Source organism: Zingiber officinale, chromosome 5A (genome assembly GCF_018446385.1).
Source record: "Zingiber officinale cultivar Zhangliang chromosome 5A, Zo_v1.1, whole genome shotgun sequence".
Lineage (NCBI taxonomy): Eukaryota > Viridiplantae > Streptophyta > Magnoliopsida > Zingiberales > Zingiberaceae > Zingiber > Zingiber officinale.
The window spans coordinates 130,932,429-130,958,302 of record NC_055994.1 but is presented as its reverse complement, the minus strand read 5'-3'; the positions used below and the strand labels follow the sequence as shown (position 1 = coordinate 130,958,302).

General features: G+C 36.9%; 2 protein-coding genes across 2 annotated transcripts; both read left to right on the top strand.

Annotated features, from left to right (window-relative positions):
* The first annotated feature begins 100 nt into the window (after nucleotides 1–100).
* On the top strand, nucleotides 101–3,404 carry LOC121981820 (long-chain-alcohol oxidase FAO2-like). The gene is made up of 3 exons (XM_042534565.1): nucleotides 101–395; nucleotides 687–959; nucleotides 1,485–3,404. Exons 1-3 carry the CDS (start codon nucleotides 153–155, stop codon nucleotides 3,249–3,251), a joined length of 2,283 nt encoding a protein of 760 aa, XP_042390499.1. The 5' UTR covers nucleotides 101–152; the 3' UTR covers nucleotides 3,252–3,404.
* A 15,415-nt stretch (nucleotides 3,405–18,819) lies between these two features.
* On the top strand, nucleotides 18,820–25,750 carry LOC121981819 (UTP:RNA uridylyltransferase 1-like). Its single transcript, XM_042534564.1, has 6 exons — nucleotides 18,820–20,192; nucleotides 21,891–22,262; nucleotides 23,428–23,651; nucleotides 23,748–23,811; nucleotides 24,776–24,972; nucleotides 25,278–25,750. Exons 1-6 carry the CDS (start codon nucleotides 18,996–18,998, stop codon nucleotides 25,498–25,500), a joined length of 2,277 nt encoding a protein of 758 aa, XP_042390498.1. The 5' UTR covers nucleotides 18,820–18,995; the 3' UTR covers nucleotides 25,501–25,750.
* Nucleotides 25,751–25,874: the final 124 nt, after the last annotated feature.

Genomic DNA, 25,874 nt, shown 5'->3' with positions numbered 1-25,874 from the left:
AAAATCGAAATATGATTTTTGCCGTAAAATATTTTTAATATTATATTAACCGACCTACAGGGTTCATCTTCTCTAAATGGACACCAGATTCAGCGCCATCGACGAGGCTCAACACAAAAGTCATTTGAATTCTTTTCCCTTTCAGTGTTGCCATGGCGGACACGGCGCATCAAGGCCACCCTCTGCTGCGGGGCGGGCGGACGCGGGATAAGGAAGGCTATACTCATGGTTTCTCCGCCGCCCAGATGCGGTCGCTGGCGGCCATGTGCGAGGCCTTCATCCCCTCTCTTCCCTTGGAGAAGACCAATCTCTGCGGCAAGGAGGAGCTTCCCGCCGACAAATCGCTCGAGGCCTTCTTCCTCGCCTCTGGCTCCGATGCCCCTGTGCCCGATGAGGTAGGCGACCCTTGATTCCTCCAATCGCCCCTTTCTCCATGGCTGATTTCGCTGGTCTCTCTTGAATTTTTTGGGGATCTCAGATTCATCCAAAATGCTCCCCACTTTCTTTAATTGGTTATGACATTTTTTTACTTGACGGAATAGGTTGTAATAGCTCTCGAAATCCTTCATCTAAGCATTGTTCCTCTTGGATTTGTGCAAAGTGTTAAATCTAGAAACAGTGCTATACGTGTCCTTGGACGTCCTGTAGATCTTGCTTGAATCACAGCATTTACTCTTACCGCACAGGTCGCAGAGCTGGCAGCAAAGAGGGGTCAAAAGGAGGTCCTTTTTCTGGTTAAATTGGTCATGTGGCTCCTTGCTACAAGGCTTGGAACACTCGTCCTTTGTGGGTCCCTCTGTTTGTCTGGTAGGTTTCCGTTCATCAACAAGTTCCCAGACATGGCCGTGGCCAAGAGGGAAGAAGCTTTGAGGAGATGGAGCAGAGAGAAGACTTTTGTACATGTCCGGACGATCTTTCTTTTCGTCAAAGTCCTATCTTTCTTCGTCTTTTACTCCACGGTAATTCTTTTTGCAACTGCTTATGAATTCCATACTTTCTATGTTCATGGTTCTACTGAAAAATATTACTTTTAGTTAGGCATAAACGTACCCTTACTGTAAAGTGAAAAAAAATTTATGGCCTAGAAGGATATCATGTGGTATCATTTAGTGCTCAGTGATGGCGTTTCCTGTGAAGTTGAATCAATCAATCATTCTCTTCCTTTTAGAGCGAGGTAACCGTTTTCAACCATCAATCATTTCCATGAACTTGCGTATAATTAGCTTTCCCTGTCACATGATTGCTTGAGAATGATCCAAATGCCAGCCAAGCAAAGCTGCTGAATTTAATGCTGTCATTGTCCTGGACTACCAAGTTGATGGCCATAAATTTGTCCCACAAAGCTGATAATTGTAATACTGACAAAAGAAACATGGTCTGATACCATAGAGAGTTAGAAACATGGTCTGATACCATAGAGAGTTTGAAAATTTTCAAAAATTCAAATTACAGAGTGTTTGAACATTAAGCTAATTTTTGTGCAGACTAATGAAGAGTCGGAGAATCGAGCATGGAGTGCAATTGGATACAGGAAGCCATCTGAGGAGAAACCACCATTGAGGTCTGAAGGAGATGAAAGACCTCTTGACAAAGGCATCATAGAAACCAAGGACATGACAGATTCCTCCTTCCTCCAGTCTCTTCGCGTCAAAGGCCTGGCAGTAACCGAAAACCATCAAGAAAATAGCTACCACATCAAGTGTGATGTGGTCGTAGTTGGATCAGGCTGTGGTGGTGGAGTTGCTGCCGCAGTGCTTGCACGCTCCGGCCACAAGGTTGTAGTGATTGAGAAGGGAAACTACTTCACAGCAGAAGATTATACTGGCCTTGAAGCTCCTTCAATGGACCAACTGTATGAATCAGGTGGAATTCTCAGCAGCTCCGACGGGAAGATGATGATCTTGGCCGGAGCCACAGCCGGCGGTGGCTCAGCTGTAAATTGGTCTGCTTGCATTAGGACGCCTGATTTTATCCTCAAGGAGTGGGCAACTGAACACCATCTCTCACTCTTTCAGACTCCAGAGTATGCCTCGGCAGTGGATACAGTCTGGGAAAAGCTTGGAGTCACCGAAAACTGCACCAGAGAAGGTTTCCAAAACCAAGTTCTTCGCAAGGGATGTGAGAATTTGGGCCTCGAAGCAATCACAGTGCCAAGAAATTCTTCAGAGAGCCACTTTTGTGGCTCTTGCTGCTACGGGTGCAGGGCCGGGGACAAACGAGGCACAGACACCACTTGGCTGGTTGATTCAGTCAACTCCGGTGCAGTGATCATTACTTCATGCAAGGCGGAGAGATTTGTGCTGGAAGAGAAGAACAAGCAGGGCAACGACGACAACAACAACAGGAAGAAGAAATGCTTAGGATTGATAGCAAGATCCTCAAACAAGTCCATCACGAAGCGGTTAAGGATCGAAGCAAAGGCAACTATTTCTGCCTGTGGGTCTCTCCTAACACCGCCACTGATGATTGCCAGCGGGCTCAAGAACCCCAACATCGGCAAGAACCTACACCTACACCCAGTGGCTTTTGCTTGGGGATACTTCCCAGAACCCACATCAGCTCTGAAAGGCAAGAATTTCGAAGGAGGGATCATCACGTCGCTGCACAAAGTGGAAACTTCAGGGAATTCCAACTCTCCATACGGTTCGATCATAGAGACGCCAGCACTGGGTCCGGCGTCGTTCGCCTCCCTATTTCCATGGGTGTCCGGGCAAGCCATGAAGGAGGCTATGCTAAGGTACAGTCGAACGGCGCACCTATTTGCATTGGTCAGAGACCAAGGTTCAGGGCGAATCGAGAGCGAAGGGAGAATAAACTACCGCATGAGTCCTGCGGACAAGGAGAACCTGAAGGAGGGACTTCGAAGAGCGCTGCGAATCCTGGTGGCTGCCGGAGCTGTGGAGGTGGGGACTCACCGGAGCGACGGCCAGAGGCTCAAGTGCAGAGGTGTCAGCGAAGAGGATCTCGAGGAGTTCTTGGATGGGGTTGCCATAGCGAGCGGTCCGCTGTCCAAGAGCGACATGTGGAGCTTGTACTGCTCGGCCCATCAGATGGGGAGCTGCAGGATGGGAGCCAGTGAGGAGGCCGGCGGCGTGGATGAGAGAGGGGAGAGTTGGGAGGCAGAAGGGTTGTTTGTGTGCGATGCGAGTGTGCTCCCCACTGCAGTCGGGATCAATCCCATGATCACCATCCAGGCCACTGCTTACTGCCTCTCCAACGGGATAGCTGACAGATTGAAGACGGGCGACTAAGCATTGGGCCCATCCTTAATGTTTAAAGGCAAAAATAAAAAAAAGGATCAAAAGAACATTTCGATCACGCCTCGGTATATTTTCTTTTCTAAAATTGTTATTATTTTTAACGTGCTTCCTAATTGTTATAACATGGATCATCACTATTATTTATGAACTATATGTAACTTGAAATGCATGATTCATAAAACCGTAAACACTTAGTGTAGGTGGGTGTTCATAAATCTTTTCCCGTTTGATCTTCTCCCTTGTTGTCGAAAGGACAATCACAATACGAAATCGAAAAGTCCTCCTTAGTTCATAAACCAAATTTCTCTTTCACCTTGAATGTTCTTCATCGCCGATCCTTCATACATCCGGTCTAGTTTTCAGTTTATAGCTTGGACACAATAACGACAGTTACGTTATTGCACGCAACAATAACTTCAAGTTTCATGCACAATAGAAATGCCAACACCTTCTACTCCTACTCGTCTAAGTTAAACCACAAAGACAAATTATTACAAAGATCCTGAAAAATAAAAGCGGATAGTCACAAAGGTTAAATTAAAACATTTAATTCATACTTAAGGAAAAAATAATTCATGCGACAGCAAACACATTGAGCAGTTACCGTTAAGAAAGTTATTACACTTAACTGTTCGATGGAACGAATTTGAGACATTAATATTTTGCCTTTACTCCAAATTATTTACATCAATATGTATATATCTAATCTCTCATAATGTGGCAAAAAGGTGATTCGCTCGCCCCCAACGTCCCCACCAACCCGTCCCTAAGCCAACACGGAGGAGGTAAATCACGGGTGGCTACTAGCCATTAGTGCAAATGGCCAAGACATGGGGGAGGTTATTCTCGGTCATGCCGAGTTTCGACCCCAAGACCTCATGTGGCAACACCCCATACCTTAACCATCGCACCGCCCCGAGGGACATCTAATCTCTCATAATGACTATTATGTCGAGAGCATGTTCAACATCTCTATTTACATCAATATGTATATATATCTAATCCCTCATAATGACTATTATGTCGAGAGCATGTTCAACATCTCCAATCAATATAATTATTAATAATCATATTTTAAATACACAACAAAAAAATACAACTGGTCGACCAGTGAATAAATGTCAAATATGTAAATTTATTTTAATCTTCCTTTTTAATTAAAATCTATTCATTCTAATAAGTCATTTTTCTAGTTATGCTCGATAGACCGAATCATCTATGGCCAATAGAAAATATGCTAAAGTAAAGACATTGATTAGAACTTCAAGTCGACAGCTAAACAGTCATTTAGGGTAAGATTAATATTAACTTATAATCTCAAGAGTCTCATATAATAGAAAAGAATGGATCCATTCTTCTACTACACTTATTGTCGTCATAGCACATGTGGTATAAATCACATGTTACAATGTTTTTCTCTTTACAAAAAAGAGTACATATTTTTCTCAAAATTTAACATCGTACAAATTTTGATCTAGGCATACTTAATGTCTAATCCTGAATCCAACATATGTCTCATGCGCCAGTCACTATTCCAAGGGCTAGTAGTCATCCGTAATTTACTTCCTCCATGTTGGCTCTGAGACGGATTGACAAGAGCGCTGGGGCGAGCACAATCACCTTTTGCCAACCTAATCTAATATATGAATTCCAATATGGCCTAAAGCAGTTTCAGTAAATGATGTGTTCATTTACTTCAATCATTGTTAACATATAAATAATCTCATCTTGATACAATTATCAAGGCGACCTTAACTTATGAGTATGTCTCTATTCACAGCTACATAAGTTGTCCCATAAGTAACGGTCTTACCTCTATTTATATTTAACAAATATATATGATTGTCCATGTGAGTGAACCAATCTCAATCTGCCAACATGCTCACCGAGACTTTTATTTAAAATATAACATATACATTATAGATCATGACATTTTCATGTATTTACAAAGTGTTTAAAACGTCCCAATTTTTTTTTGTGGTTGTCCCGAATCATAAATGCACTTATAACCATAACATACTCTTGATTTAGTTGAGCTACTTAGGTAGTCATTAAAACATTTAACTACTAGGTGCATTAGGTACTGGACATATAACTCCAGCATTTATTCTACAAAAGGAAATATCCTATTGGTTAGTCCTAGGAAGACCGTACCGGTTCTACTGTACAAAAATTTTGTACAAGTGTCGAACCTTTCCTAAATAACCTATTGTGTTCTTTAGAAATTGAATTAGGAATCACAGACGGAACTTAACATCATTGATTCCAAATTTAACTTATCTGCTCTTGATGATTTAGATTTGGATCGCAAGCGGAACTTAACACTATTGATCCAAATCCACCTATGTTATTAATTCCATTAAATATTAATTTCCAAAATTGGCTTCCAGGACTGCATGGCGAGGCACATGACCTTCTTGGATATGAGAGCAACCACTACCGTCTAGACAAAGCCTTTTAAGGAAAGCTAATATTTAATTTCCTTAAATAACTTTAGGTTAACCAAAAAGAACAATCGAATCACAAATTCGAAAAATAAAGAAAACACAAACTCAAAAAATAAATTCGAAAACTCTAGAATCATATGCCTTTTGTGTTTGATATTTCCAAAAATAACTATACAAAGAAAACTAGTATGATACGAAAAATAATTACTAGTTATACCTTTCTTTGTTAGCAAATAACCTCTTGATCTTCTACCGTATTCCTCTTCTTATCCCGGACGTTGTGTGGGCAACGATCTACCGAGATGAGAATCCACCTAAGCCACCTTCTTCTCCAAGCAAGATTCGGCCACCACATAAACTCCAAGAGATGTGAGGTTCGGCCACCACCACCAAGCTCCAAGAAATGCTAGAAACAAAGCCTCCTTTCTCTCCTTCTTCTCCTAGCTAGAACCGACCACCATGGACTTCTCTTGTGTTGATGTCGCCGGCCACAAAGGAGGAAGAGAAGAGAAGGAGAAGAGACCCTAGGGTCGGCCACACCAAGGAGGAAAAGAGAGGAAGAAAATAGAATAGAGTCGTTAGCCATGAAGACACCTCTACCCCCTCTTTTATAATCCTTGGTCTTGGCAAATAAGGAAATTTAAATAAAAACTTCCTTAATTCTTTTGCCATGAAAAAGAAAATTTAATTGATTTAAAATCAATTTCTCTTTTCTTAAACAACATGGTCGACCACTTTAATCTCCAAAACAAGGAGAGTTTTAATTAACACAAGAATTAAAACTTCCTAATTTGTTTCCTGAAATTTATAAAAAATTTCTCCAATAATTTTCCCTTCATAGTGTTTGTAAAAAGAAAATTTTATAAATTAAAATCTTTCTTTTAAACATGTAGATGATTTCCAAAAAGGAAAGTTATCTCTAAAAATTAAAATATCCTTTCAATCTACAAATAAGGAAAGATATCATATCTTTTTTTAATATTTTATAGAAACTTATAAAAGGGAATATTTAATTTTTTTAAACTCTCTTTTAAATCATGAACATAGTTAAAAAAGAAAAGTTTTCTTAAAATTAAAATCCATCTTTCAATCTACAAATAAGGAAAAATTTCAAATCTTTTCTTAATCTTTTGTAAAAAAACTATAAAAGGAAAGATCTAAATTTTAAACTATCTTTTAAAACCATGATATCCACATTAAGAAAAAATTTAAATAAAAATAAAATTTCTTTTAATATGGCCGGCCAATCAAGCTTAGACTCCAAGCCATGGCCGGCCAATTAACTTGGCTCAATCCTTTTGATCTTGGCCGGTCCTAGCTTGGGTTTCAAGCTAGCTTGGTCGTCCCCATTAGGATGGGTAAGAATGTGGGTATAGGTGGGTATAATTCTCTATATAGAAGAAGCTACGATAGGGACCGAGAGGAGGAATTGATTTTGGTCTCCTGATGAAATTAAACTTCCCGTGTTCGCCCCGAACACACAACTTAACTTCATCAATAATAATTCATACCACTAAAGAATTATTATTGAACTACTGCATCAATCCCAAATTACATTTTGGGCTCCTTCTTATTATGAGTATGTTAGTCCCCCTGTGTTTAAGATGTCGAATGTCCACTAATTAAATGAGTTACTGACAACTCACTTAATTAATATCTTAGTACAAGAGTAGTACCACTCAACCTCATCGTCATGTCGGACTAAGTCCACCTGCAGGGTTTAACATGACAATCCTTATGAGCTCCTCTTGGGGACATTCTCAACCTAGATTACTAGGACACAGTTTCCTTCTATAATCAACAACACACACTATAAGTAATATCATTTTCCAACTTATCGGGCTTATTGATTTATCGAGCTAAATCTCACTCATTGATAAGTCAAATAAATAAATACTAAATATATGTGTTTGTTATTGTATTAAGATTAAGAGCACACACTTCCATAATAACTAATGTTTAGTTCTTTTCCTACTCAATACACTTAGAGTGTACTAGTGTAATTTATTAGTTAAGATAAACTAATACCTAATTACACTACGACTATTCCAATGGTTTGTTGCTTTTCATCTTAATCGTGAGCAACTGTTTATAATTTATAAAGAACTAATAACATGATCTTCTGTGTATGACACCACACACCATATTATCTACAATATAAATTAATTGAACAACTACACTTAACAAATAAATGTAAGTATTTGACCATTGTGATTCTTTATATTTAAATAAATGTTTATACAAAAGTTAGGCTTTTAGTATACACTCTAACATATCCAACTAATGCAGAGATCAAATTAGAAGGTCTTCAGGTTGTACTGCTATTATCCCTAGTCGACTCACTTGTCAACGTCTTCTGCCTCAGTCGTCTCATTACCTGAAATAGTTAAAATCTATGAGTCGAGAGACTTAACAAATTCAAACCATACTATGTATTAATTAATTTTTATATCCATGCGTTCTATCGGGAAACCTACTACTTGCTTTGCATAAACATAAGGAGAGTATAATCGTGAACATACTCTTGCCAAACATAAACGTTAACATACTTTTCGCCCCCACATAAATAATTGCATAATTAAAGCATAACATGAGCATGATAAAAATATAATCTAAAGCAATTACTAATGCAAAGATCTAAAACCTAACAAGAGCATAACATAAGCAAAACAAAATTAGGAAGCATGGAGTATAAACATACTTTACAGAAAGGAAAACATATGCATAATTTAATAAGGGACGAACATAACGCAAGTGTGGTAACTATCATTAGAGCACATTCATTTGGTCCGTGATCATGTAATTAGTTGTGTAACAAGCATATGACTTATGATACAACTCACACTAGTAGAAACCAATGCATTGCACCATCATTCATTTTGGAAAGGCTCTCCCCGAAGCTTTTCCCAAGGCATCAATCCTGTACTGTCACCACACATGCACGTGTTCCTCTAGTTATCCATATAACTCTCTCATATCATACATCACAAGTATACATACATGGTTCTTAAACTGTCTTCATAAAGAGAACTACTTATAACTTCACATGGTATTAGTTACAAATTGGAATCACATTACACATGCATATTACTATCAATTTCATAACATGCATGTCCTTAAAATAACTTACTAATCTAACATACTAAGTTGTCAAAACATAATTGAGTGCATATAAACCCCAAAAGTCTGAAATACATAGAATTAACATGTGACTCATTAAGTTAACATGATGAGGAGCAAGAAGAAACATGGGCATAATTAGAACCAAACATCCGAAATTCGTAATATTAACATGTGACTTATTAGTAGCATGATAAGAAGCAAAAATAAACAAAAGCATAACAAAACTAAATTCCAAAAATTTACATATATCCTAAGCACAAGATGGTTAGTTTCATGGAAACTTAATCCCTACAATCCGAACCTACACATGACACAAAGTAATCACAAACATGGATTCAATTTTATGGTACCAAAATTTCTAGGAGTCGAACCTATCTTGACCTTCAAAGGTATCATCAATAAGGAGGATTTCATGACATGGAAAACTGATAAAATCGAAACTAACAAACTCACAAGGTTCCCAAAACATGAGGATTCCATGGCCTCCTAAAATCCTCAAAACCGGTCTACAAGGGAACTAAACATGCATGAATTTAAGGAACAACAAAAAAACATAATATGAAAAGAACATGTCTTCTTCTTCTTCTTCTTCTTCTTCTCCACTTATATCTTGGTCAGGTTGTGGTGGAGGTTAGGGTCAGAGCAATGGCCGTCGAAATTTGTGGCCAAAGATTGTTAAAACCGTCGACCCCTTGAGTGTGATCACTGGCAACAAGACCCCTTGGTGACCAGTTCTCCTTGGAGGTTCTGGCCTACGCCATAGTAGGTGTCATCGATCTAGGGCAGCAGCAACCCGCGGCAGAGTGGGGAAGGAGGTGATGACGGCTAGATCAGAGTAGGACACAAATAGAGAAAGGAAAAAAGGAGCGCGATGCCGATGGTCGTGGCCAGTCGATGAGTGTCCGGCAGGGCGTGCGCACTTGCAAATGCAGTTGGGGTAGTGTTGAGAGAGAGAAAGCTCCATGGCTCTCGGGATGGCTGACGTCTTCTATGTCGCTGGCTAGTCCTCGAGATGTGCTCCAATCATTGATGCTGGAGCAGTCGATGTCGTCGATCGGGTTGCAGTGACGAGGGATGGGGAGGAGAGGAGAGGTGCGGAGGCTAGCCTTTGGGAAGGAGGGAGATGGTCGGTCAGTGGGTAGCGATGAGGGAAATGTGGCGTCGGTGGTGGGGCTTGCGATGTGCGAGACAACTGCTGTGGCGAGAAGCAGTGCTGCGCTAGCCCATGCGCGAGGAGAAGAGAAGTGACGAAGATGAAATGTAAACTTAGGTTTTTAATTAAAATCTTAGGTTAATAACTTTAATCAACTCCCACTTTAAATAGATATTTCTAAACAGGTTTTTTATCTTATCCCTTTATCTCTGAAAAATCTAAAATGACTCATATAAAATTCATAAAAATTCTAATAAATTTCAAAAATTTATATAATCTTATTTACTGATAAATTATCCACTAAAATATATTTATTTTCCTTAAAATACTTTAATTATGTCAAAATTTTAATTATTTACATCTTTATCTACATTTTTGGTATATTACAATGTTACATTTTACAAAGTCCCAAAGAGTTCAATTGTCCTTGAAATGAGTACTCTTTAGATCAGCAAGCATAACACGTATAAGGATATACTCAATAATTATTATTTTTTCTTGTCAATAATATCTCTTATAAAATTATACTTAATTTATATGTGCTTACCCTAGTTGTGATATTCGGGATTCTTGGAAAAAGCTATAACAACTTAATTGTCACAGTATAGTGTAATAGGACTTTCACTGTTCTTAATAATTTTTAGATGCTTCAGGAACCTTCTCAATCAGACGGCTTCTTGCACAACAGGCAAGATCCTCTAGACCGCACTTTGCGGTCAAAGGATGGACTACTAAATTTTATTGGTTGATTTGCATGACTCACTTGACTTTTCTTTACAACCTTAATCTCTTGTCTTCAAGGCTACTTCCTTTGGCTCTCATCCCTCGGATGCATTCAAGCCGCGGCTCGTTCCCAATGTCATCCTTCATGTATGCCTCGAAGTCGCTTCCGTCGACCATTGTCCTTGTTGTCTTGTCCATAGTCCCTCGGATGCTCCATCATTCATGGATCCAAAGCCATCAAGCTGAGTCATATGTGTATCCTGCAAACCTGCACACTCACATACATATATCAAATAACGAGGGTAATTCTAACTTAAACTCTTTGCTCAAACATCAAAACACATGGTCGCACAGACCATTGCGATTGCTCCAACGGTCTTAACCTTACGTTTTAATTAATTCTCTACTTCGTTCAAATAACGATTGAAGCAATCTAATACCTCAGATTTATAAGAAATCAAATACACGTGATCAAATATATGAAGTTATTAATAAATGTAATAAAATAAGAACTTTCATGTATAGCCTTCACATTTATTGGACCATAAATATCTCAATGAATTAATTGTAATGGTGACTCAACCCTAATACTCTTACCAAATGATTTTCTAGTTACTTTTTCAGCAAGATAATGCTCACATATAGATAAGTTAACTTTAGCTTGAATACAGAGCAGACCCTATTTAACTAATCTATTCATTTATTCTTGTTATATATATCCTAATCTAGCACACCAAATTTCATCATCTACATCAACATCGCTAGTAAGAGTAATATTTGAAAAACAAATATTATTATCATAATTAATATCTAGTTCTACATCAAGAATCATGAAACCGTTCGATATATAACCATATTCTATTAATACAGAGTTAATTCTTAGTTTCGCACAACGATTGTAAAAGTTTATACAATAACTAAAATCAAGAAGATTAATAACGAAAACTAGATTCCGTCGAATCTCAGGAGCATATAAGATATCATGTAGAAATAAGGTACGTCGACCACGTAAGTTGAGTTTGCAAGTGTCAACTCTTTTGACTTCAATCATTGCATTGTTTCCCACATATATCTATTTGTTGTCAATTAATACCCTACAGTACTCCACGTATGTAGTTTGATCATGAGCTTTATGATTTGTTTCTCCGAAATCTATAATCCACAAAGGCTAAGAATCAACAAACAACACTGAACTAGCAACATAATGCTCATGGAAAGAAGATAAATATGGATTTACCTTTTTTGGCTCAGTGCATTCCCCAATAAAGTGGTCATTCTTGCCACAATTATAGCAAGTCAGATTAGTTTGAAGTTTCTTTCCATGCTTCTTTCCTTTCTTCTTAATTGGGTCTTGCCTAGCAGCAACACTTGCTTCTTTTCCCTTTCTCTTTCATTTCTTAAACTATCTTTTCTTATTCTTGAAACTAGATGCTCCAACAGAACCTTCAACTATAAAAGTTTATCTAGAAATCCTTACGAATTCTATTCTCTCAGGCTCCAGTTTAACATAGCGTGAGACATCAGTGAAAGTCTTGATACTTTCATTGTAAGTTAGATTATATTTCATCGTATCTCAAGAATTAGGAAGAGAAGGAATAACTGCCTAAACTTGTTGTTCATTAGCCAACTCATGACTAGCATCCTTTAAATCTTGAATCATATTTGTCATTTCCCTCAGATGTTAGGTCATGGTCACATTTAAACACTTTTTGCAACTATCAAACTTGATTGTCAGTTGACGAAACTTGTTAAACTAACTCCACTATACTTTTCTCTTAGGGAACGTAGACAACATGAGTTGATGGTAATGACTCATATTTAAATACTAGGTCCTCTATTATTGAACTAATCAATATTCCGTTAATAGTGGAGTCTCTTTTCTTCCATGTCTTATAGGCATCAAGATCACGTTTTATGCTATGCAATAGAACCATCAGTAGGTTCTTCCATAAACTGATTTAGGACCTCTAGATTTCTTGTTCTTTGAGAACATATTATATCTTGAGGTGTCATATTTTATAGTTATCCCTATATAATTTCTTTCCTTTATTGAATTCAACTATAATATTTTAAGTAGCCATGATCTTTGTTAACACATAACATAATATTTCATAAAGTAGTAATATTTGTACATAATAATAGTTTTTACTACATGATTTTATTGAACTTAATGAGCTAATACTGTTTGTACATAATGACAACAACAACACTATAATAAGTTAAGACCACTCCTACTAGTAAAAATATTAGTGTAGTGGTCAGTACCATCCCATTTATCCAGGACTTGATTAGGGAAATCTTAAGTAGAACAGTTTCAGGATTCTCCATTTGATCTATAGTTGAATCTGGTCAAACTCAGATTTTGATGAATGACAAATGGATTAAATTTAGATGTTATATTTATCTAGCCTCTTTACTGAGTGTGCGAGAATTAACGGGTCTAAAGGACCTAACATCAAGCTGAAATCCAATTAGATTTGAAGACCTGATAAATGGCATAAAGTCTAGATAAAAAAAAGGTGTGACCTGATATTTGATTAAAAGTCCAGCTGGGTCTGCAGGACCTGACAACTGCTAAAGTCCAGTTGAGTTTGTGGACTTGACAGCTGGCAAGAAGACCCGATGGGTCAAAAGGTAAGTCAAGTGACTGTAAATGGCTAGTAAAGTAAGGCTCTAGAGGAGAGTAATTCAATAATGATGAGTCCCAGTGGGACATAGGTGCGGTCAAAGTTAAAGTCATTTTAGATATCTAAGTTGAAACCATGACTAGATTTTGATCTTGGAAAGACATGATCTAATTAATAATCACTTAATTTTATTATGCAAACTCTGTTTTACAGAGTATATTTGTTATTTGGACTAACATGTATTGCAAGAGTGAAGTGAAAAAGTTAAGTCTCGGATGAACAATGCTTGAGGTGTCTCAGAGTTGACTGGAGGCACCTCGGAGCTGCGTGGTAGGTGCCCTGGATAGGTTGAAGGCGCCCTCTTAGAGATAAAGTTTGCATATAAAGTTTCACTATGGGAAAGTGCCCTGGAGTGCACTGGAGGTGTAAGATACAATAATTAAATATTAAGTTATTTGAGAAATAACTTTATTAGATTTTTTTAAAGAATTTTTAAAAAAATTTTGGGATTTATTCCGAGCTTAGATGATAAGTTTTGAGAGGATAGATATATTAGGCTTAGAAAAAGTCTATTTAGATTAACCATTTAAGTGGGAGTTGATTGAGAAAGGAACTTAAGGTTTAATTATTTGACCTAAGTTGTATTAATATAAGAGATAAATTCCTCTCATCATTTCCTCTCCCCGATTTCTCGCATAGCCCTCTCCCTCACTTGATCTCTCCTTCCACTTCCTATTCATCATCGTCGCCACATCCCGATCTCGTCAACGCAGATCCAATCGCCACCGGCCCTTCTCCAACCTCAGACGAGAGTGCCAACTTCTTTTTTTTGCGTTGTCCCTTTTTACATCACTATCGCATCGCCGACTGTGGGATAGCGAGGCGTGCAACTCTCCGGCGGGCAAGAGCAGTGGATTGCCATCACTATGACAGTGAAGGTTTCGTGAGCATGCTACCAGATGGATGCCGAATGATCGTGAGAGAGCTGGGCATCACCATCTCTACTTATTCCGTTTGTATTTGCTTGTGATTATTACACATGTTTGAGATATGATTGTTGTATATGGTTATCATGCTTTATACATGTTCATTTATCGTACATGTATATGCTGTCGATTATATTACTCAAGTATTGTGAGCAAATCTGTTGATAATCCCTAGTAAGTATACTGATCATTATATCGTATGTGTTGTTTCCAGATTAGGTACATGCATTTATTATGTCAGTTATGGTTATGTGCATTTATTATGTCAGTTATAATTATGTATGATCATATTCTTATTTCCCTACTGAGACTGTATATTTTGATCTCAATGTTTTATATAGACCATGCACTATCTTGTCTATTACTCGTTGAGTGACCTGTACTCACCACCTTATTTGTGTATTATCTTTTCCCTCATATAGCAGGTAGATGATCGTGGAGTCACTTAGAGTATCCTATCTACCGATCCCACGTCACATCCTAGGACAATTTCTGGTTTTGTTTCCTGCTTTACTTACATTTCGAATTTATGGACTTGACATTATATAATTCGATTTTATTTTAGAGTTTTGCTATGCGGTGTCTTGTATTTGCCTTGTTATAGTTGTGTAAAAGTCTAGTCGGTGTAGTATGTTGTTTTTGGTTTATGGGTTTTTCTTTTATCTTTCAATGTGTTTTTAGTACATTCATGTTGGATGTTTATATAACTGCGTGGTTGTGATTATTTCCAGTAATGTGGGATGCATATACAACTGTGTGGCTGTGTTTATTTTCTAACCATGTGGGGTTGTATATATTATTATTCAACAGTCATATGGCAATGTATCCAAGTGTCAATTGTCACCGTTATAGGGGAGATGATATTCGTTTGCCGGGCAGGGACTCCTCTGGGGGCGTAATAAGACGCACATTGGAGGTACATTATAGGTTCCTTGGAGCACTTAGAGGGGCCCTCACGCGGATAAAAATCGTAGGCATTGGAGTTGATCGAAGCCGAAGTTTTCGAGATAAACCTTGAAGTTGGAGGTGCCTCGGATGAGGTTGGAGGTGCCTCCAATACCCTTTAAAAACACTATTCGGCTAGCACAAAGAGATATCTAATACACAATTTTCCTACGAGCTTCCACGATCATCCTATTACATCGTCTTCACACTACTGCTGTGGTGCAACTCCACTACACCTAACTACTGCAGATGGACCAACACCGATACCCTAGCTCAACCAAAAATTTCATCTTCGTGTTGGGTAACTTTATTTTTTCAGTTAATTTAATTATTGCATAAAAAAGTGTAGAGTTGTTACACTTCTTTCATTCTTGTATTCGATTATTCTACCGGGAGTTTACCAATAGAGAATTTAGTGGATTGCCCATCAATGTGTCAAAGAAACCTAAGTCTTGGAGTAGGATGCCAAAGGCTCCGAACCAAGTAACTAAACATGTGTTTTTGTTTTCTTACTTCGTTTAATTTTAATTCCGCCTCGTACTTGATTTTAAAACTATAAAGATTAAGTTTTTAAAATTACGTGATTCATCTCTTCTCACTTGCATTGGTCCAACGGAATCTTCTTCTAGATCCTCCTTAGATTCTTCAGGATTATCATCTTGATCTTCTCAAACTCTTTAGGATCATCTTCTGGATACTCATGGTGAAGTAGCTTTACACACTATTTTGCATATGAGATGAAACCTTCAAAGCACCTCCCATATATGGTGTGCTACCACCTTGGGATGCCCTGACAATGATTGAATCAAAGCCTAGATCCTATAATTGTCGAGATTGGAAACTCTTCCTACTCGAACTTCCAGAACAGTCGATCGATCCGTCCAATATATCCTCTGAGTTTGTAAATTAGGTCATACTCAATCTCCTCTATCAGCTCATTCTGTTGCACATCACGATGGGTCATTGTGTATATCATCCTTGACATCTGAAATTAAAAATAATAATATCAGTATAAACTAGTAACAAAACAATTTAATTCAATTCATATATATACTTATAAAAATACACATAATCCATAAGTAAATAATTTTTTTTTTATTTTGAAGGTTCTAGTTGATTGATCATGGATCGATTAAGAAATCAGATTTAAGTATTAGTTTAGTTCCTTATCCTTCTTAGAACTGATCTAATTGAGATATTCAATTGTTATTATTTAACCTAAAATCCTTTTAATTCTAACTCGAAATTATTAATCAAATCAAGATCTATTTGAACAATTATGATACATTTGATCTAATCTGATTTATAAAAATAAATTTGATCTATTTGATCAAATTTAGTCCGTCTTGAACCATTAAGCCTACTTTCAATATGCATGAATTGACTTAAAACATTGCATTAATTTCTACCTGATATCATTAATTAAAAATAGGAAGGCTTACACCAACAACATGCATTAATAATGAGAAAAAAAAAACATTATTTTTTTACCCCTTATTTATCTACCGGCCAAAAACTGAGGACTGCCCCCAAATACGTTCGGACCCAACATCAGCCACAGATCGTGATAAGGTCTTCGGCTTGGGGACGATGGCAGATCACGATTACGCCCAGCACGATGGCAGATCACGACAAGGTCTTTTGTGCCGAGAGTAAATTTTTCAGTATGTAAATTACGGATATCATTTACTATATGAAGATTTTTGATTTAGATAGACCCTATTTTTAAATAAGTGGGGTCCATCCAAATCAAGGGTCTTCATCAGTGGACCATCTCTTGATCCGTAATTTGTGGACCAGAGGATCCCTACTGCTTTTGTGTCTGGGATGACGGCAGGTCGTGACAAGGTCTTAATCTTACTCGGTGATGGCGAAACGCAACGAAGCAAAACTCCGTTGGCAATTTCTTTAGCATCAAACGGGGCTTTCAGGCATGTATAAATTCTTTGATGGATTTCGACAATTTCAATAGTAAAATCACGTCACATAGAGATCTTTATGATAAATTCAATTGATCTAATTGATTATTCATAGAGTGATCGGCTCGATTTCATAGAAATTTTTTATCAGTTATCAGGGTAAATCGAAAAGTACGCGCAGCGGCTAATTCAGAAGTCGAACATCCTTTGATTACGTTCTTCATTTAAAGAAAATTTCTACAAATACGTAGGATCAAATCACGGATAACTATATGATAATTTAAATATTTTACCATGGTACTATAGCCATGAGGATCACACAAAAATTTTATGCACTTTACAATAGAGATGATCATAATTGTATGCAATCAAATGATTCTTTTTGAAAGAACATAACTTTTCATTGTAATTACAAACTCGAATAAGCATTTTAAAACTGCTCTAATACTATTGTAACATGAAATGCATGATTCACAAAATTATAAACACTTTTGGGAGCGTTTGGTTTTTATTTTTTATGTTATTTTTTATTTTTATTTTCGGAAAAAATGATAAATATGTTTGGTTTATATTTTTTTTTTAAGTTTGTTTTCTAAGAGAAAAGAGTGCGTTTTCTAAGAAAATAGAAAATACGGAAAAATCATTTAAAAAAAAAAACAGGAAAATGTGATTTCTGAAAATGAAAACGAAAATAAAAACAAACCAAATACCCCTTAAATTCGTAAATCTCGAATAAGCATTTCAAAACTGCTCTAATACTATTATTGTAAGTTAAAATGCATGATTTACAAAACTATAAACACTTAAGTGGGTGTTCATAAATTTTTTTCCTTTTGACCTTCTCTTTTGTTGTTGAAAGGACAATCACGATACAAAATCAAAAAATAATCCTTCTTGATTCACAAATCAAATTCATATTTCACCTTGAATGTTCTTCACCGCCAATCCTTCATACATTCGGTCTGGTTTCATTTTATAGCTTGGACACACACACACTAACGGTAACTGCAGGTAAATTGCTTACGTTACTTTAAATTTCATGCGCATATTAATGCCAACGCTATAATACATTATAATTACTCTAAAGGAGTGTTTGATTAGACGGGATGAGAGTGAAAAATAAGAAAATGATTAAAAGTTAATGTTTGATTTAAAGAATCTCAAATATAGAAATGGGTCATTATCAAGTAAAATAAGAAAAATAAAAAAAATACTGTTTGGATTGAAACTCCTCCATTCCTATTCTACACCTCTATCAATCTATTCTCATTCTCGAATCAAGACCCTTAATATTTTTGATAACATCAATATTATAATATAATAATATTTTAATTCGGATTAATATTATTATTAATAATACTGTATTGTCACCTTAATTTTTGATACACATGCTGAATTTACTAATTCGTTTTAAAAATTATTTTCTCTTTTTTTTTTTTTGTCTATGTTGAAAAAGGCTTAAATTTGGTAAAAGCAAAATGAAAAAAAAATTTCTTCTTCTATTTTTTTTTCCAATTTAATAGCAAATAAATAAATTATTTGGAGTTAAAGAAAAATAAATAAATAAATAAATTAGGGCGCGGTAGTTTACGATCCCTAAAAAATCGCCGGAAATACTTAAACAGACACGAAGAAATACGCAATAAAGCGAGCACACTTTTTGTCTTGAAAAGCAGGCAGCGGAGGCGTCGGGACTCGGAAGCCTGTCTACGAGATTCATCGCGAGATCTGGTTTCCTCTCGTGCCCGATCGATTCCTTCGTCTTCGATCTCCGATTCCTCCCTCACACTGCCGGCCGCCTAGGGAAGGCGGATGGCCGACGGCCGCGACGGCGCTGCTTCCTCCTCTTCCTCCTCTTTTGACAAGGCCACTGGCCCTCAAGGTAACACTGCCACCTCCGCTGCTGCTCCATCAATTTTGGATGGTGCCTTCCTCCTGAATCTCCTGCAGAAGACGCCTCAAACCTCTCGACCATCGGTCTCCGCTCCCCAGCACTACATCGACCCTGCCGTCGCGGCCGTAGGGCCTAGCCACTCGTTCCTCCCCAACGAGATCTTTCGCCCTCCTCCGCCGGGCCACTTTTCGGAGCACCTTCTTTTTCCTTCTCCTCCTTTATCCTTGCCTCCGGGCCTTTTCCCTCCAGGGTTCCCTGCCCCCGGCAGCGACGATGTTAGTGGCGCTGCGAATCTGGGGAACCGCCCTTTCTTTCCTTTTGATCACCAAAGATTAGGCTTTTCTGCGGGAGGCGTCCATCCTTTGGCTGGTCCCCGTCAAAGGAATGATCTTGCTCAAAATCATGGACAGTCGCTGAGTGATAGTGTTCTTGCTGAGCATATGGTGGCAGCCAGACAGAATTCAGTTCTTCAGGGTCCAAATGACAGGAGTTCTGCACGTGCCCCGCTGGGGTTTCACAAGTTACAAGGAAGTGTCAGTGTGGTCGGTACTGGATCTGTGAACCGTAGTTTTATTGATGGCAGGGCGATAAGAGACCGTGAAAAAGTGCAAGCAGAGAGGTCAAACGGGCCTTCTCATAGGAATAACACTGGGGTTGCGACGCCGTCCACAATGAAGACTGGGCAAAGGAGGCAGACAGATCACACTCACCACCAACAAGAGGGGGGAAACCATTTGGACGCTTCTATGGTAGGAATCCGTAGTCAGAGGCACAACGATCATGCTTCTCATCCACTCACGGCAGACGCTCAAGGAAGATCTGTATCATCTGGAAATACTCGAGATAAGTATATCCATTCTCTCAACCTGAGGGAACAGACGAATCACACATTCTCTGAGCTTAGTTTTGATAGCACCACACCTAATTTTGGAGGAAAGGATACAGAGCAACCTCATCAGGATACAGAGCATGAGGTTGTTGAGGAAGAAACTAGCATGCAGAAGTTGGAGATCGAGGACAACTATTCTGAAATAAAAACTTCTGGTGAAGAGGGACTAGAGGTGTCTACTGAAGTCAAAAAGACGGTGGCACCTATTAGTAGTTCAAGGTCGAAGGTAAATCATAATATTAACCTGGACATGGTTATCATTTTAATCTCTGCATGTTGCACCAAATAGTGGTCCTCTTACTGATGTGTACTAGATTTAATCGGACTAGATTCAATCAGACCAGTTAGCACTCATGGTAACTTCTTTTTTAAGTCAATTATCATATCATCAAATTTCCATGATAGAATTATCTTGAAGTGATTAGCCTTTTTCATATTTCTTCATCTAATCAGTTTTAGTATTACCAGCGATAGACGGGACTTGCAAAATTTGATGAAGATGTTGAGTCAAATGCATACTTATACATCTTTCATTCAGATACATAAATTATATTATATTAGCAACAAAATCTTGAGCTTGGTGCTGTCTAGGTGGATTTTGCATGGGATTTATTCAACTAGTTGTTAGGTGGTTTTTGTTAGGCATCCATTTTAAAAAAATAGCCTAGGTGGTCCAAGTGACTCTTAAGGAAAAATTGATTTTTTTAATAAGTTACTGGTTTAAACTCCTCTTTAGCCTACTTGAACTTCCTGCCTCACGCGGACTTTGGGCTCTCTCTTTTTCAATTGATATCAATTGTCTGCACCAATTTTCAGTTACTTTTTATTACCTTTTATTTTCTTTCTTGTCTTTCCTAGTGGGTTCTCATTCTTCTCTTATTAAATTTTTTACCATTTAATCTCAGAATTCTTATTTAAAAGATTTTGTGGCTATTTTTCTTAGTTGCAATGTGAATATGGATGTGTTTTGTTGGTATTATGTTGTCAGTGCTTTACTTATTGATTAAGAATATAGTTATTTTAGGTATAGATACATTAATATTAGTCATAATATACTTCTCTTTCCTATTTTAGTATTATTTTTATGTCAACTTCCTTAGCCTTTATCTAGGTGGTTGCCTACTTCCTAGACAATGGAACAACCATCTATCACTTGAGAGTGTCTATTTATAGCCTTTGTGTAAAACCTATTACACTATATGTCTTGTGCAAGGAGCAATTTTTTTTTTACTTTCCTAAGTTTCTTAAACGCTTTAAATCCCAATAGTCACTTCGAAGAAAGAAAGGTGTGTGTGTGTGGGGATTTGTTCATTCATTTATCAAACTTTATCATGGAGTACATATGTCACTAAGATCATTAGGTTCAATCCTAAAGAATGGTGAGAGGTTCATAGGATGGGATTATTTGACCATAACACTTATGTTTAAGATTATCAACTTGTTTCCACAATGCACGCTATTGGGATGTTCCTTTTCAGGCTAAGGTGGTTTCCTTACTATATAAATATCCCTGGTTCCATTGATGACATTGTGTTAGCATTAGAGCTTTGTCGCTAAATCTTTCATGGAGCCTTTTCCTTGTATTGTTATGTTACAAATTACTGCATTTCCTTGTATTGTTATGTTACAAATTACTGCATCACAGTTTGCCTCTGTGATGGTGATAAGATATGCAATAATTTTTGGTACTGATTCTGTAATGTTCTCCATTGATTTCTGTCCAAATTTCTATATATGTTATTCACTACTTCCACAAGGATTAAACGTTAAATATATTTCACAATATTATTTGGTTTATGAAGATTCTACAAATGCTCATATGGCTGTGGAAACTTTGATTTTCCTTTCAACCTAACTTTTGGCACTTTTCTTCTGATTTTTCCTGCAGTTCAAACGTCATGGTGATATTTTTTTTTTATTTCAGGATGTAAGGTTAGACTTGCATAGGGGAAATCATATATTAAGTCAGAGAATGAGGATTCAGAAAAGGGCGGTTCGATGTCGTCGTGACATTGATGCATTGAGTCCAAGTTTTCTTTCAATTTTTGAGTCTCTTGTACCTGCAGAGGAAGAAAAAGCCAAACAGAAACAGTTATTCCAGTTACTACAGAATTTGGTGAATAGAAAATGGCCAAATGCTAAGCTGTATCTTTATGGATCATGTGCCAACACTTTTGGCTTCTCGAAAAGTGACATTGATGTTTGCCTTGCCATTGATGATCAAGACTTGAACAAATCTGATTTTCTGTTGGAGTTGGCTGATATACTAGTGTCTGGTAACCTGCAAAATGTCCAGGTAATATGCATGAATTCTCCCTTGTAGATGCATGTGCTATTGTTGTTTGACAATGTTTTCCCAAGTGGTTATTTATTTTCATCATATATCTCATGTAGAGTCCAATAGCGTAGAAGGATCCATATAGCTGTCCCCATAGAGTGGGATAAGGATCAATTGTTGTTTTTGTTGTAGTATCTCATGTAAATGATTATAAACCATAGTCACTCAGATTCTGTAGTTACCCTTGTACTAATGTTGACACTTACAAGACTCTGGTGAGCCTATGTGAGAGGTTATAAGAGAAGAAAAGGGAAATTATAGTTGATAACAGAAGCAACCACAAACAGAATATGAGCAAAGAAAAGAATAAATGGAGAATTAGAGCATAGAAGAAACAAGAGTTCTTTTTTTTTAAAGATTTTGAAATACTTGAAAAATATATATAATTGCATAGATGGTAAAAAATGTTTCAAGAATTAAAATATATAATAGCCATATAGATAACAATTTTCAAATATATTTCTTAATGTAGGTACTTAAGGTTAGAACTGAACTATGAATTCTATCCTGAATTTGTATTAATTTCTCTGTCTCTTTGATTCTTCAGCTACGCAAATAGACATGTTAGATGCAAGATTTATGCATGATATATACCATAGTTCATGTTGTATGTCATTTAATAATAAATGTTGAAACTTAGTGACATTCCTATGAAAAATGGTAGCAGAAGATGTATACCTTTATATCCTAAAACTCTATTTGTTCCTCAAAATATGAAATTAATGAATATACCTCTTGCACATTCTTCCAGGAGCTTTAAATTACTACTATAAAACATATCTGCTCTATACTACTACATCATGATGCAAAAATTGTCTGCCTTTAAAAGCTAAACTCTATTTGTTCTGTCCAAATATAAAAATTTGCAATGCTCTAGTTGGAGGATATTAACAATTCATAATGCTATAGATTAGTGTTAAAAAACGTTGAAGCCATTATGCAAGAGAAAACCATTGGTTTCTTCTAATTGTTTAATTATTTGATAAACATAGCTTAAAATCTTTTATTCTATGCTGTTTTATTTATCTTTGGAAAGAATGTTTCATTTGCACAATTGTCAAAGAGTTGATACATTTATGAACCGATTCAATAATAATTTTCTTAAAATTGTTTAATTTTGCAGGCACTAACTCATGCTAGGGTTCCTATAGTGAAGTTAATGGACCCAATTACTGGTCTTTCATGTGATATTTGTGTGAATAACCTTTTAGCAGTTGTTAACACAAAGCTCCTGAAAGATTATGCACAGGTTGATATTAGATTACGTCAATTGGTTTTTATTGTGAAACATTGGGCCAAATCTCGCCGTGTCAATGAAACATATCAAGGGACACTTTCTAGTTATGCGTAAGTTGTGTTCCTGATGCACAATAATAAGCTTTATGCATCTACTGGCTGAATATTGCATGTAGATAATTTTTATTGACTGTGATTTCTTTCCAGGTATGTGCTAATGTGCATCCACTTTCTACAACTACGAAGACCTGCAATTCTTCCTTGTTTGCAGGTATGCAGCCTCTTTTTTGATGGGATCAGGATGATTTCATAAAGTACAATATTTGGCATCTCAGTCTTTTGTGTTAACATATATGGCCCTGTGATACTTTTTGATATTCTGCTGAAAAAGGTCAATCATATTTCATATGATTTGTCACTTCTGAGCAGTGAACAATTTAGTTTGAAATAAATGACTTTCTAAGAGAGATAAAAATGAATTTGCATTTCACTGTAAATTGGTTTTATTGTTTTCATTGTTTTTCTAATATGCCATCGTTTGAACTCTGTAAGTTCTCTAAGAAATTTCACCAACATAAAACAATCTTGGTTTTTAGTCATCTCATTTGTTTAACAAGATTTTAGCCTTCTTATTTTGTTTTATTTTATTTCCAAGTATCTATATAACTCATGATAGCTTACATTGGAATTTTGTTGTTTTATCCTGAGTATACAATTTTTGGCCATCTCTACCAGTTGAATGCACCGGGGGCATGGTAGAAGCCAAGACTACTTGGCATACAAATAACAATATGATCCTCAAAATACCACCGTCTCCATGTCCATTCTAGTTAGATCATTCAGTTTGCTGCACGCCTCCTATAGTTTCGTGTAGACTTGCATTACACTGTGGCTACAATTTGGACACCACTCAGCCGATATGCTACTTGCTTAAGTTGGTATTGTTTTAAGGATTATGAAGTCTAGCTCGTTTTGTTTGACAAACTGTTTGTTTTAATACACAACAGTTAAATGAGCTCTTAGAGTTTGAGCTGAAGTTGTTTTTGTTGAATAACATAAACAATGAGCACCTAGAGAGGCACATACTTGGCTATTTATTTGATTTTGAATATATGTTAAACCATTGTCACTCAATGAAGGGTTGCAAATATAGTTAGCATTGCATAATTTTGATATCAACTCCTTGTTGCTAAGGATATGGTTAAAGATGATTAAACTTGCCTCTTTTTTGTCAGGCAATGAATGTAACTTACAACACTACCGTGGAGAATACCAATTGCGCTTACTTTGATCAAGTTGAAAGGCTCCGTGAATTTGGTGTCAGGAATAAAGAAAGTATTGCAAGATTGCTATGGTCGTTCTTCCAATATTGGGCATATCATCATGATTATACAAACGATGTTATATCTATTCGCACAGGAAGCTTCATCAGGTCATGTCATTTTGTTTAAAAACAAATTAGTAGTTTAGTTACTGCAAGAATTTCTTGACATGAATTTATCTTTTTCCTGTTGTTCAGTAATTATTTCTTGGCTGGATTGTCTTCAAATTATCAAGCTAAACTTTTATCACTCCTGTTGTTATCTAGATACTTTCATTCATCTAAGATATTAATACCTTTTTTAAAACGTTCATTCGAACTATGAGCTCTAGTCCAACTTCAAATTAGCATTCGCTCCATAAGAAAGATTAGTTGGCTTCATGTCTCCTTTCTGAAATATCTGTTCTAACTTGCAGTAAAGAAGCAAAGGACTGGACAAGACGAATTGGAAATGACCGTCACCTAATATGCATCGAGGACCCATTCAACATCTCACACGACCTTGGCCGTGTCGTCGACAAGTACACTATCAAAATCCTAAGGGAGGAGTTTGAACGAGCCGCTGAGATAATGCAATACGATCCAACTCCCAGCACCACCCTTTTCCAGCTTTATGTACCCGGATCCCCGCAAAGGTAAATCGACTGGAGTTTGGCGAATGGCATCAAGCACCAAAAGCTAGCTTTGTATATTTTCTTCTTTAGGAAGCTTTGTGCATAGACCGTACTGCTCTATGGTTTTTCGCATTCTTGTAAATTAATTGCCAGGCAGAGCTCAAGCGTTATTATTAATTTATTACTACAATTTTGATTGTTGTTCTTCGATCACAATTAACATGAGAAATGAGTGTTTAAACTCATTCTTGACTTCAATTATTTATCTTTGATCTTGATTTCGTATCCATAGCAATGCTTAGTTCAACTAAATTTTATCCAATGATCAAGACAGTATTCCATATGATTTTTAGGGTTGTTTAGTCCTCGCGTAATAACTCAACCTCATTGAGAAACAAG